General features: G+C 36.2%; 1 protein-coding gene across 2 annotated transcripts in view; it reads right to left on the bottom strand.

Annotated features, from left to right (window-relative positions):
- Positions 1–14,587, bottom strand: part of LOC116711533 (sialic acid-binding Ig-like lectin 10) — a 66,415-nt gene that overhangs the window by 17,496 nt on the left and 34,332 nt on the right. The window contains exons 8-12 of one of the 2 annotated variants that reach the window (XM_032550863.1): positions 4,547–4,846; positions 4,213–4,470; positions 3,901–3,988; positions 3,793–3,823; positions 2,865–3,281 (exon numbers count right to left, since the gene is read on the bottom strand). In XM_032550863.1, coding sequence (XP_032406754.1) covers positions 3,228–3,281; positions 3,793–3,823; positions 3,901–3,988; positions 4,213–4,470; positions 4,547–4,846 — 731 coding nt within the window. In that variant the 3' untranslated portion in view covers positions 2,865–3,227. Of the gene's footprint in view, positions 1–2,864; positions 3,282–3,792; positions 3,824–3,900; positions 3,989–4,212; positions 4,471–4,546; positions 4,847–14,587 lie in introns of those variants that run through there. The other variant, XM_032550862.1, reaches the window with a different exon arrangement.

Here is a 14,587-nt window from a genome sequence, read left to right as displayed (position 1 = left end):
AAGAAATCCATTGTTATAATAAAGGAATAATAAAACACATTAACCTGTGCAAAACATGATGTGCAAAACAGTAAAAACATTTGAAAAAAGAGTCTCAAATAACCTGGAGGAAAAAAAATCACTACAGATAAACTTCATGATATAGAAGCTCCAGTTCAGCTGTAAAATATTATATGTGGAATCTTCAAACAATATCACGATCAAGTATTTCAGACTGAACATTATTTAATTGAAAAGAAGTAAACAAACAGCTCTCACAGTCCTCCATCAGCTCTCTTACACTGGACTGAAAGATCTGAGAGTTATGGTTTAATATTAGTGTTTTAAATCAAATTCACATCTGAATAAAGCTCTGAAAGCTTTACAACAAAACTACATTCTTAAAATGGAGCTTTTTCAAATGCTAACATTACATTCACAATACTTGAAGGCCAAAACACAAATGAAAAAAATGGCTTAAATAAATAAACATTAAAACATATTTTAAAAGTAAGAAACCATACAGTTTCCTTGTAAAAATCAGCAATGATTGAACACAGACGTGTTCTCATCTGAATCAGAAGATAAAACAGTTCAAATATTTATCTTTAAATCAAATAAAGTGAGAATTTCAGCTGATGAGCTGCAGAGCCAGGGACTAACTTCTCCGTTTTGGAAACAATGTCAAATCAACAACAACATGTATATTTATTCATTCTCCTTTTTAAAAAAGAGGATGTTGGCTCATTGCTAATTTCATTGTCAGAGTAAAAATGAACAAGTGCAAACATTTTGCCTCCACCTACTCCATGTTTGGACATGAAATAGGTGGAGATTTTAAAGCTCATAGATTGACACAGACAAGTCTCATTGGATTTGCTGATCATTGACCGTTGAGTTAGTTTGATTTTTAGCCCAAAGGGAGAACTAATAATAAAACTAATGAAGCAACGATTTGACTCTTCAATATCTGAAAGAGTTGATGAGTAGAAAAGAGAACAGCTGCAGCTGCGCCGAGGATCACGGATAATCTAACTAGGGTTCAGCAAGTCTGGATTTATTTTGCTGCAGTCAGGTGAGAGCTGGCTCCGACTGACCTCACGGCTTCAAGGCACAGGTGTGATTCCTCCAACACCTCTGGAGGATAACCAGCAACACTAACTTTACCTTTAAGAGTGAGTGTGTGTAGCTGCTTGTCTCTGTTCTTAGGACAGACATTTGACTTGTCCAGGAAACACCATGGAGCAGCGCAACATCAACAGATATGCCGTTGATATCATAAAATAATTGGATTATTAATTAATGATATTATGAATGATATACCCATTTTTTGTTGCTTGTGACAACTTCTAAATGAAAAAGGGAAAATATTATTTTGTTTAGATAATTCAAAGATGAATTGAATCTAAATGATCATTAAGATACAATTTGCAACTTGGTTAAAAAAGATGTTTCAGTAGCATTTCTCCACCTTTTTATCAGTTTTTGCGAATACATTAATACAAACAATGTCCAGTTCCCTTCCGATGGTGTACCACCAAACGTAGTTTGCTTGAAAAATAATGATAGTAACATTCTTATCTTTGCTTAGATAAGTCAGGTACTAATTATCTCCACAAAACTGGGAGTAAATATTGAAGGAAGATTACATTTATGGCTCACATTAAGGTGAAAATTATGATTCTTTGAATATCCGATAAAAAAATGTACTCATAAGGAATACACAGAAGCTCAGTAAAATGTTGGTAAATGAAATAAAACACCATACAGGGATTTCAAAAAGCACAGGTCAATAAGGACTGAAATTAAATACAATAAATGAAAGAACAAATCAACTGCTTTCTATGAATAGCTGAACAAGAGACTTTTAGCAAACTGTTGGATAGAAATAACAATAGTTTCAAGGGCTTGGGGAATATATTAAACATTTATTTCAACCAACTACAGATTTACTAGATTTCCTCAGTATTTTACAAATGATGATGTCATAATATAAACATGATAACAAAAAGGATGTAGCTCAAAATGTTTGATAAATTATTTCCAAGTTTGAGATAATCACGGCAAAAAAAACGTCTTGGATCTTACAGCAGCTGAAGAATATATTGAAACCTTAATAACTAGAAATCTGTGTACAAAGTTTCTCACAACAGTGAGAGAAAGAGTAATAATACATATTTTTAATACACTTGATAATAATAAAAGGACATTTGTCTGTGAGGGCATTGATAAAGCAATAAGAAAGAAGGTGATTGTGGAGCTTCTCCAGTCGTTCATATAAATCTATAATCTGGTTATTCAGCTAAATTTCCATACAGAGACAGACAACTATGGAGAATTTAGACAGACCAATTAACCTAACAGTGATGTTTTGGACTGTGGGAGGAAGCCAGAGTACCCAGAGAGAACCTACATGCAATCTCCATGCTGAAAGACTTCAGGCTGGGAATCGAACCCAGCACCTTCTCGCTGCAAGGCGACAGTGCTACCAACTGCACCACCGTGCAGCCCATAGTGGCAAATTGGGGGGAAAATAATTTACAAAACATGTGGTAAAGACAAGAAAATGCAAATAGAGAAGGAATGAACATATTCAGCATAAGTTTAAAAATCAAAACACCAAAAACATAAACAAGAATAGTTCAGAACTACGCACAACAAATACTGAAACCTGTCATGGATCTGCTACATAAGAGTACTAAACTCCATTCTGCACATATTACATGAACACCTTTATGAAAGCATGATTTAGAAATCATCCTGTGTACACACCTGTTAACTCTTTCGGAAACTGCAATATATACGACGTACGACATCCTACACTGAGTTTCTGATTCAGGAAAATATGATGAGTAGTTTTGTCTTATAAACTGAGGTGAAAAACTAAGGAAAGCTATTCAACCTTCCACATACACACACATATACAGTATATAAATATACTGTATATGTATATACAGTATATATACTGTATATATACTGTATATACTACAGTGTTCTACCAAAGCATTACTTTTTAGTCAATAAGTATTATATTGAAACAAAGTGTCAAAAAATAATAAGTAATTTCTAAAGCACAACGAATGGGGATGTGATGGACTGGTGACGCGTCCACAGTGTATCCAGACCTCCACCTATTGGTCTTTGCACATAGAAAAAAGCTTCTTGAGACACAAACTTGAACAATTGGATAGAAATAATAAATCCTCTCTCTGACAGAGGCCTTGACATCTTCTTGGTCTTTTTGTGGCTCATGATGCTTTAGTCACCATCGCATTGTTGACATAGGTTGGTTCTTCTGTTTCCTGTGTAGAGAAAAAACAAAATGTATTTTACAGTAAATGTACTTGAGCTCAAACTGTTTCAGAGAAAATAGAGGCTGGTCTCTTTGCTTTCAGTCTCACTGGATTCCCAACTAAACATACAAAATACAACATTTGTCCTTTAATGAGATGGTAAATTGTATCTTTGTGGTAATCGTCTGAAATTTGGTTGTGAGTTCAATTCCAGCTTCCTTTCATCATGGTTGAAGTGTCTTTGGGTAAAATTGAACCCTGAGTTACCTAATGATCCTGTACATCAGTGTATGGATGTATTTGAGGGAATGTAACTCACTGTAGCCTCTAATTTTAGAAGTTTAAGTATTATATACATATATGCAGAATATTTATCATTTATGATAAGGACACTGGATTTTCACCTTATCCGTTTCTAAGATCCTTAAACATAAAATAAAATATTGTTGCCTGAACAATCTTTTCTAACAAATTGCAACACATTGTTTGTGTTACAATGCAAACAACTCAGTTAGTTTACCTTGTTTGGTTTCTTGGAGAATCTGAACCAGCTGAAAGAACAAAAAATATTTAAACACCAACATCTAACAACAGCTGCAAAGTATCAACTCATAGAAAAGCATCTCACCACTCAAAGATGATGATGCTAGTGCAGAGCAATACAATCCCCAGGATCTTCAATATATTAAGGATCTGGAATTCAGATGTTTGATCATCTGCAACAAGAAAGACAATGAAGTGAATCCTCATAATTCTTTTTTACTGCAGATATCTCAAATGGGATGTTTTATAATTTTTTTTTTTATTTTCTTTATAAGCCAGAATCTGAATTAACAGTAATTCTTTATAAAAGTGACAAAATATGAATTCTGAAACATGATCCAAGACAAAATATAATCCTAAAAGAACATGACAAAATGCGTGGAAGTTAATGTATTACCTTTAATATCAACAAGAATCACAGATGATTTTTGTTGACCCAGATCATTTGTAGCCACACAGTAAAACTTTTCTTCCTCAGTAGCGTTGAATTTGTAAACTGGCCCCACAGACACATTAATGGCTCCATGTTCGCTGTTCGTGAACCAGGTGAAGCTGGGTGGAGGTTTGGCTCTGCTGGAGCAGCTCAGCTCCACCCAGGTACCTGTTGACACCAAACCTGATGGACTGATGGATGCTGAGGTGTCTTTAGGAGCATCTGAGGAAAATGAGACACACTTGAACTTTATTGATCAGAAACAGCTGAACCATGACCTGCTGACAGGATCACTTACATGAAACACTGAGAGTCACTTCTGTCATTTCTGTCTTGTTTCCTCCAATCACAGGATATCTGGCAGAACATATGATGTTGTATCCATCATGTGTGTCTGACAGAGTGATGGTCTCCTGGATTTTAGTTGTAAAGGTTCCATCTGTGTTTTTCTCTGTTTGTCTGAGAGAGTCTTGTTGGAGATTCCAGGTGAGTTCAGGAGGTGATTGTGGACAGGGAGTGAAAGCTGAGCAGGTTACAGTGACAGACTGATGCTCCTTCAGGTCAGAGGGAACATCAATGCTGGGACGCTGAGGAGAATCTGCGGTTTCACATTAAAAAAACAGGTTAGGAATGGACGTCTCATTTTCAAGTTTTAGTCATCTATTTTTTTTCACTTGTTTTAATTGTTTTAAATCCTCAATAATCCCTAGGTCATGTATCAAGGACAAAAGTTAGAATTTTTTTTAAAGTCATCGACAATATTTCTTGTTATTTCTGAAAAACCCTGGGCAATGATTGTCCATCAATCAATATTTGAGTATATAAAATCATAAATTCACTATTTGTTTACAATTACAACGTCCTAAAGAAAATAATGTAATCAAAAATTTTAAAGTTCTGCATTTTAACACACAATTCTCTTTTAGAGTGAAAGTACAAGTAATATTATAAACATGTTTGATAATATTGTTTTACAGCGGTTCAGCCAGATATAGTATAAACAAGCAAAAAGTTTCTTACCATTTACTTTTATATGAAGAGGATAACAAACATCTGTTGCCCTAAATAACCCGTTCTCAATGTGGAGGTAGTATGTGTCAGTATAACTCGTATTTACATCAGGAAACAGAGTGGTGCAGTTTTTCTCACTCAGGTTTCCAATCATTTTCAGTGAATATTTGTTAACTGACCCACAGCTGTTGAAAATAATACAACTTGGATTTTGATTCAAAGTCGTAATATTTTTCAACCAGATTCCATAATAAACATTAGTTTTGCGATATATTGGATGTGTTGAATTGAAGCTACATGGAACTTGCAAACAAGATCCACTCAGAGCTTCCATCTGCCCAGGTGTGTTAGCAATAAGGTCTGGATTGGGACAATCAGCCAAAGCACCTATAAAAAAAGAAAAATAATGAACATGATGTGGAGCAAAATCTTCCTGCAGATAAATTTCTTAGAATAGATAAGAATACATTTTTATTGTCATTGTAACAATGAAAAATTATACAATCAAATTTGGATGCAGTTATCCAGATAAAAACTAAAACAGACATAAAAAAAATAGACAATGTCAAGTTGACCACTTAACAGCATTCAGCATGGTGATGGCTGATGGGTAAAAACTGTTTCTCCGTCTATTTGGTTTTAGTCTTTACAGATCTGAAACGTCTGCCCAAAGGCAGAAGTTCATGTCATTGGAGAATTTTCATGATGTTCCTGAATTAGTGAGAATTATACAGTTCTAGTTTGCAGTGGATTATCTGCTGGGAGACCTTAAAGCACCTGTGGAGCTTTTTTTATTGAGTTAGTTTGCAGCTGGAATACTTTGTACAAAGACAGTAAGTTAAGATAATGCAAAGATAAAAGGACAGCAGCAGTTTCTTAGTGATGTTGTTTCTTCTAAGAAGTACAAAGTAAAAACTCTTTCAGGTCTTCATCACATCCACAAAGTCTCTATTTCTGGTAAGTGGCTACATGATGTCAAACTTCTTCCTGAAGTCCACTTGTGTTAAGGAGGAAACTGTTAAATGTTGAGCCTCTAAACAATATCAAGATGAAATATTTCAGAGTAATGACTCATGTGATGTCTCCAAATGAAAGGAAGAGAACAAACATCTCACCTGGAAGAAAGACGACACTCAGTAACATGCTGACTGTCAACACGTTCTCAGACAGAGCCGCCATCAGACTGTAAAAAGATGAGAACAACTACTGCAATCCAGTGTTTTAAACAAATTTCATGTAAAAATTAATTTAGCAATTTGTTTAGCAGGTCATGATCTGTATGTGTTTGGACTTTTAGTCTCACTTGGGTTTGTATTCATCACTTTGTAAGTTTGCTTACTTATATGTTGCCATTTTAATGAATATATGTTAGTTAATTTATTCATCTATATTTCCTCTTTGTGCTCCAGCCTGTTTACTTTAGGAGTGGAGCGGGCGTCCGGCATCCTGAGCAATGTCCGGTTTGCCAATTATGTTCAAAATAATTTTCATCAATCACAACAGTCCACTGGTACATTTTCTTGAAGGACATTTTGTTAATCCAATGAAATCTCTCCTCCTTGATCCATCCCTCCATTCTCCTTCGAGGATATAAATTTTGTAATTTCAGCAGATCGGAGGGGATTTGTGGTGGAGCGGGTCCAGAAAAACTGTGAACTGTGAGAGCAAAGACTAAAGATCGCCAAAGTAGACAGAAAAATGTGTCAACCTGACTGATATGAACCACACAAACTTCAACCACTGGAGCAGATGCAGCTCCAGAGAAGGAGGGAGAATCAGAGATTATGAGGGGATTCATTGCTGCTGGAGGATGAGAGAGATGAGACCCGGTTAAAGAGGTCAGATTGATTAAGAGGTGAGATTAATTGGCTGAATCTCAGGAAAAAGGAATTGAAATGTTCATTGAAGAGATATATTGCATGTAGTGAGAAGAGTTTGTGCATTCGTGCATTCATGTGTGTGATATGTGTTGTGTGTGTTGTGTGAAGGCTACACTATGGGGTCACGTCATAGTGTAGCCTACATATAAGCTGACACAGTCAGAAAAACACAAGAATAACATGAATTGTGATCACCTTAACAATGAACATGCTTAATAATAATAATATTATTATTATTATTATTATTATTAATAATAATCTCTTATTATTATTAATTATAATTAATAATAATAATTAATAATTATTATTATTATTAATAATAATAATAATCATAATCATAATAATTGTGAATTGAAACACAAAACTTAAAAAAGTAAGAAAAAGTACAACAGTTAGTTATAACTAATGCGATTGAAAAATGTTAAATAATGATTACAGACATCTTCACTAAAAACTATCTGGGGAAAGTTGTTGCCAAAATGTGGAAATTCTGGAATTAGTAAATGATAATGAAATTTCCTTTATTTAGAAGTTATTCTGAATAAAGGAGATTATAGAGTAATAGGGTTAGAGTTTATTTTTATTGTATAATATTAGTCAAATATGTGATTTATTATTGGCAGGTAACCAGAAAAATAACACTAGTGATTCATTTTGTTTTTGTTTTTAAACTTTAGAAGCCAGTTTGAAGAGGAGCTCTTTATTTTACAAGTATATATGGTGTCACTTTCCCAGGATTTCCCGAGGAGAAAAGCAGGTCTCCTTTTTTAATCAGTAAAAGAGCATGTCCAAGCTCCTGTCTTCATTTTGGTCCATCTTCAGACTTACACTACATGACACAGAGCTCAAGAACAACTGCAGCATAGCTTTTTGATAACAAATTCAATGTATAATTTAAAGCAACAATTTTAAACATGAAAACAGTGGCAGTTTTTATAGCAAAGAAAAAGACTGGTTTAGGAAAAGACATATTGTCAAAAGCATTTTTCATTTTAAAAATGTTCTTACCTGAATAATGTGCAGATAAAACTAGAAAAATGTTCATCTGGTTTCGTAGGAATTTCACTCAGTGAGCAAAACATCCAACAAGCAACTTCTGTGTTTGGAAGTCAATGTCACTTCAGAGTTTACTGGTGCACTTTTTATCCTTCCTATTGTCGTGAAAGAGGATGTTAACCTATTCATTTTTAAACCAACCAATTTAAATTTTTGGAACAGTGCATTTATTAGACAAACAATGGGATGAATATCTGCCAGTTTCACAGAACAAGAAAAACCACAGAGAAGCTTCACAGAAACACCATGCTACGGTGGCCGACAGGTGCAAATGCGCAGCAAAAGAGAAAACATGCAAACAAAAAAGAAGACACCCCCGAATGAAATGCAGCAAACAAAAAGAGAGACGCAAACACCCCCGAATGAAATGCAGCAAACAAAAAGAGAGACGCAAACACCCCCGAATGAAATGCAGCAAATAAAAAGAGAGACGCAAACACCCCCGAATGAAATGCAGCAAACAAAAAGAGAGACGCAAACACCCCCGAATGAAATGCAGCAAACAAAAAGTGTTGAAAACGGAAGTGCTCCAGACCACTAGGGGGAGTCAAAGAAAATAGTATTCATTTCTATGGGACCAGATGCAAGATTCTTCTTCTTCTTCTTCTTGGTATTTATTGGCGGTTGGCAACAAACTTACAGTAGCATTACCGCCACTTACCAGTATGGAGTGTGGTTCGAGATGGTCTATAAACTTTCACTTTCTACCTTTTCCCTCCATTAACTCCTGATTAAACATACCCCCACACATACACACCTGCTTATATTATCCAACTTGCTTATAGCTTTATATACCCCTCTTTGATATTCTTTACACATTCACACCCAACTTGCTCTACTCATATCCTATGAAATAGCTTTGTTTTTTTAAGATACCGAATAATTATTTGAATATGTCTACTCCCGAAATCTCTCCTCAAAAATTCTATTAAATTAAACCTTTCTTTAATACCTACACACTCTCTCAGCATGCATCTTCTCTCTTCTTCATACTTACAACACTCTAAAATAACATGCTCTATTGTTTCAGACTTCTCACAATAATCACACTTTCCAGATGCAAGATTCAGAGAGATACCTTTACTTTCTTTCAAATTTCTTTCTCTGAATCTTGCATCTGGTCCCATAGAAATGAATACTATTTTCTTTGACTCCCCCTAGTGGTCTGGAGCACTTCCGTTTTCAACACTTTTTGTTTGCTGCATTTCATTCGGGGGTGTTTGCGTCTCTCTTTTTATTTGCTGCATTTCATTCGGGGGTGTTTGCGTCTCTCTTTTTGTTTGCTGCATTTCATTCGGGGGTGTTTGCGTCTCTCTTTTTGTTTGCTGCATTTCATTCGGGGGTGTCTTCTTTTTTGTTTGCATGTTTTCTCTTTTGCTGCGCATTTGCACCTGTCGGCCACCGTACCATGCCCATATTATAATACTTCAAAATATTCATGATGTCACATTGCTAAAATTATTTTGTGTTACATTATTATTTATAAAGTTGCTCCTATAATTTGAACAGTTTGAGACCAACATGTTCTCATTTGCTTTGTGAAAACCACAAGCAGAGCTTTCTTCTGCTCATAGAAATGAGCTACGTAACTTTTAAAGTAAAATGTTTGCAAGGATCTTTTAACTTTTATTTTATTCGTCTTTTACTTTTATCAAGGTAATCACTTTTACTCGTAGTAAATCACTGCAAAGTGCCCCACCTTGTTGGCATCTCTTGCAAAGGTTCCAGAGCTCTGGCAGAGCAAACAGGAGGAAATTGGTACAGAAAATAATGAATGAGTTTCTTATGATTCATTCTGTTTTATCAGATATAAAACATTTGCTCACCCCATTCACAAATGTGAAAAGAAGGCGATAAAAAGGTTTAAAACCTTTGTCACATTTAAGGTGATGCATATTCTGTTACCAAAAAATAAACAAATCTAGTAGAGAGAGAGAAATGTAAATAACAATTCTAATAAACTTGTTGAATAAGAAGAGTTGAGAAGAACTCAAATGCCAAGCTCAGGAGAAATATTACACGTCACATTTGACCAAGGCAAACATACACAAAACATTCAATAATATATTTAAAAATAAAATCTGCAATATGGCTACCAGCATTTCTTTTCAAAGCTTGTTGGAAGAATGTAAGACCTGGTCTTGGTTTCGATGGCAAATTAGGGGAGGTTCCTTTAGATAAATCATACTGCAGCACCTCTGACTCTATGGCGGGTTTCATGTGAGCTCCACTTTTAGGCCAGGCTGCCAGAGAGGCTATCTCTGACTGTCACAGGTCAGACACACTACATATTACATAAAGGCTCCAGTGCTACAAAACCTATGTAAACACTATGCAAATGTCTGAGCAAGAAACCCATCATCATGTAACTAGTTCTAACGCTATGCTACCCAAACACTGGCTGCATTCAATTCCTATGGCCTACAGGAAGTATGACGTAGCTACCACGGCACGGTTGCCCAGCCTATTTTCTGTTCTAACCAGACAAAAAGAGTCATTAACTTTTATATCACTTATATTTCTGTAAGAGGTGCCACACCACAGTAGCTCCTGTGAAAATAATTACTTTTACAAACTTACTTGAATTAGTTTGGTCACATTTTTACTTCAACACGTTTTTCTGTGACCAGCAGGGGATAAACTGAAAATGTTATGGTTGACACTCTAGCAAGCCATAAAACATAAACACACACACAGTCTTAAATTAACCTTCAGTTTTTAAGAAGGTTCAAATGAGAAGGAAAATAAATTATGCTCTGCTTTTAAAACTATTTTCTTTTCAGAAATCATTTCATGACAAGGAGATCCATCTGCAGATCCCACTGTTAAAGCAAGTACAAAATAACTGAAATCTTTGCAAAGTATGAAATCAAAAGCGACAGAACAATTAAACTAAGGATGAGCACATTCAGAAAAACATGTCTACCATGTCTGACAAGATCTTACTTATTGCACAAATAAATCCTGATTTTATCGTACAAACGAACATTAATTCTTCTTCACTTGAGCGTAGAGATTCTCTGGACTCTCAGCGGTCTGTGTTGTGGATTTCTCTGCCGTTGGCACTTTGACCTGAGCGTACACCGACGTCTGTTCGCCGTCCGGCACTGGCAAAGATGAAGCTTCAGGTGACTTCTTTATGATGTTCACTTCTCCATAATGAACTTCTCCTTTTGTTTCTTTGTCGTCTGATATCTGAACATCAGATTCAACACCTGTTTGACTCTGTCGGATAGAAAAATAAAAATATATATATGTATAGCCCTGCTGAGATGTATTATTATTATTGAGACGTTTATGCAAAACATTAACTGATCTGGAATTTAAAAGTCTGGTAAAGGTAGTAATATAAAATAGATCCTGCTGGGAAATGCATATGAAGTCACAAACATGAACAATTACTGAGGATCTGCATAGAGAAGATGATCATTTCCTCACCTGAGTCTGTTGAGGAGAAGATTGTTTGGCCTTAAAACAACTGGAAGACATTAGAGATCTGTCAGAACATTTCTGCTGTATTTGAGGCGACCCCATTAAAAGATGATCATCAATGTAATCAGATTTAAATACAGAAAACTACAAAAACTGAAAAACAAAACAAGATGCATTTTTCTAGACAAAGTTTCAGGTGCACATATGAAGGTTTCGACTGTTCAAAAAACATTAATTTTTCATCATGGTGTGTAAGTGACACCAGTTTGATCAAACACATCTTGCTGTATAATTAACCAACAAAATCACCATGGAAACATTGAAACAGGAGACTAGTCCCCTGAAACTCAATAAAGTAAAGTTGTTTTCTTAGCCATTGTGAGTTTTTTAACGCTGAAAACAAAGCAGAACAAAAAAATCATCTACATTGAAGAAACATGCAGCAAATGTTAGACACTGGAAGATGGGAACTTAAATGTACACTCAACAAAAATATAAATGCAACACTTTTGTTTTTGCTCCCATTTTTCATGAGATGGACTCAAAGATCTAAAATTCATTCCAGATAAACAATATTACCATTTCTTTCAAATGTTGTCCACAAATTTGTCTAAATGTTTGATAGTGAGCACTTTTGCTTTGCTGAGATAATCCATCCCACCTCATAGGTGTGCCACATCAAGATGCTGATCTGACATGATTAGTGCACAGGTGTACCTTATAGTGCCCACAATAAAAGGCCACTCTGAAATGCGCAGTTTTGTCTCACAGCAAAATGCCACAGATGTCGCAAGCATTGAGGGAGCGTGCATTTGGCATGCTGGCAGCAGGAATGTCAACCAGATCTGTTGCTCGTGCATTGTCTGTTCATTTCTCCACCATAAGCCGTCTCCAAAGGTGTTTCAGAGAATATGGCAGTACATCCAACCGCCCTCACAACCGCAGACCACGTGTAACCATACCAGCCTAGGACCTCCACATCCTGCAGGTTCACCTCCAAGATCGTCTGAGACCAGTCACTCAGACAGCTGCTGAAACAATTGGATTGCATAACCAAAGAATTTCTGCACAAACTGTCAGAAACCATCTCAGGGAAGCTCAACTGAATGCTCGTCGTCCTCATCGGGGTCTTCACCTGACTCCAGATCGTTGCCTTAACAGACTTGAGTGGCAAATGCTCACATTCGATGGCGTCTGGCACGTTGGAGAGGTGTTGTCTTCACGGATGAATCTCGGTTTACATTGTTCAGGGCAGATGGCAGACAGCGTGTGTGGCGTCGTGTGGGTGAGCGCTTTGCTTATCCCAATGTTGTGGATCGAGTGGCCCATGGTGGTGGTGGGGTTATGGTATGGGCAGGCATCTGTTATGGACGAAGAACACAGGTGCATTTTATTGATGGCATTTTGAATGCACAGGGATACTGTGATGAGATCCTGAGGCCCATTGTTGTGCCATACATCCATGAACATCACCTCAAGTTTCAGCAAGATAATGCACGACCCCATGTTGCAAGGATCTGTGCACAATTCTTGGAAGCTGAAAATGTCCCAGTTCTTACATGGCCAGCATACTCACCGGACATGTCACCCATTGAGCATGTTTGGGATGTGCTTGACCGGCGTATACGAAAGCGTGTACCAGTTCCCACTAATATCCAGCAACTTCGCACAGCCATTGAAGAGGAGTGGACCAACATTCCACAGGCCACAATTGACAATCTGATAAACTCTATGCGAAGAAGATGTGTTGCACTGCATGAGGCAAATGGTGGTCACACCAGCTACTGACTGGTTCTGAGTCCCCAGACCCCCAATAAAGCAAAAAAACTGTGCATTTCAGAGTGGCCTTTTATTGTGGGCAGTATAAGGTACACCTGTGCACTAATCATGTCAGATCAGCATCTTGATGTGGCACACCTATGAGGTGGGATGGATTATCTCAGCAAAGCAGAAGTGCTCACTATCAAACTTTTAGACAGATTTGTGGACAACATTTGAAAGAAATGGTAATATTGTTTATCTGGAATGAATTTTAGATCTTTGAGTTCATCTCATGAAAAATGGGAGCAAAAACAAAAGTGTTGCGTTTATATTTTTGTTGAGTGTACATTTAAGTTCCCATCTTCCAGTGTCTAACATTTGCTGCATGTTTCTTCAATGTAGATGATTTTTTTGTTCTGCTTTGTTTTCAGCGTTAAAAAACTCACAATGGCTAAGAAAACAACTTTACTTTATTGAGTTTCAGGGGACTAGTCTCCTGTTTCAATGTTTCCATGGTGATTTTGTTGGTTAATTATACAGCAAGATGTGTTTGATCAAACTGGTGTCACTTACACACCATGATGAAAAATTAATGTTTTTTGAACAGTCGAAACCTTCATATGTACACCTGAGTGTATAATGTGCATTACATAATGTAACTATTGCTTTTCTAAGTTTTTTTGTTGAACAAAATTTGATTTGAAAACGATTTCTTCTGCCTCACTTCTTTATTTTGTGATTATGTTATTTGTACAATTGGTTTTATTTTATTCTTTAAAATACAACTTTTCCCGACTGGCCGCAGAAGGAATCAAAAAATACTTTGTGTTTTATGAATGTAAATTTTATTGTTCAAAATGTACGTGTGGAAATCAAAGCGATTTTGAGGAGTTCGATATTAACTAACTTTTTAAGGTAACTACATCCACAAAGTGCAGCATGATTTTAATAATTATGATACTCACCAATAAGTTAAAACCAGACATAAACCCACAATGATGGCCACAGATACTCCCACTGCCATTGGAACAGTGGGAAAATTTGCTTTTGTTGAAGGACCTAAGAAAAACAGTACAACATGAAAATCAAAGACAAACTGAAAAGGATCATGGTGAGAGAATATGTTCAAATGTTTTAATTAACACCTCTGTCTTGTAGGAAGTCCTGCAAGGCAACAGCTGCTGAGAGTAGCTGTCACC

The sequence above is a fragment of the Xiphophorus hellerii genome, chromosome 21, assembly GCF_003331165.1.
Source record: "Xiphophorus hellerii strain 12219 chromosome 21, Xiphophorus_hellerii-4.1, whole genome shotgun sequence".
Lineage (NCBI taxonomy): Eukaryota > Metazoa > Chordata > Actinopteri > Cyprinodontiformes > Poeciliidae > Xiphophorus > Xiphophorus hellerii.
Note: the sequence above shows the minus strand (reverse complement) of the source record. Positions and strands in the feature narration are given on the sequence as shown.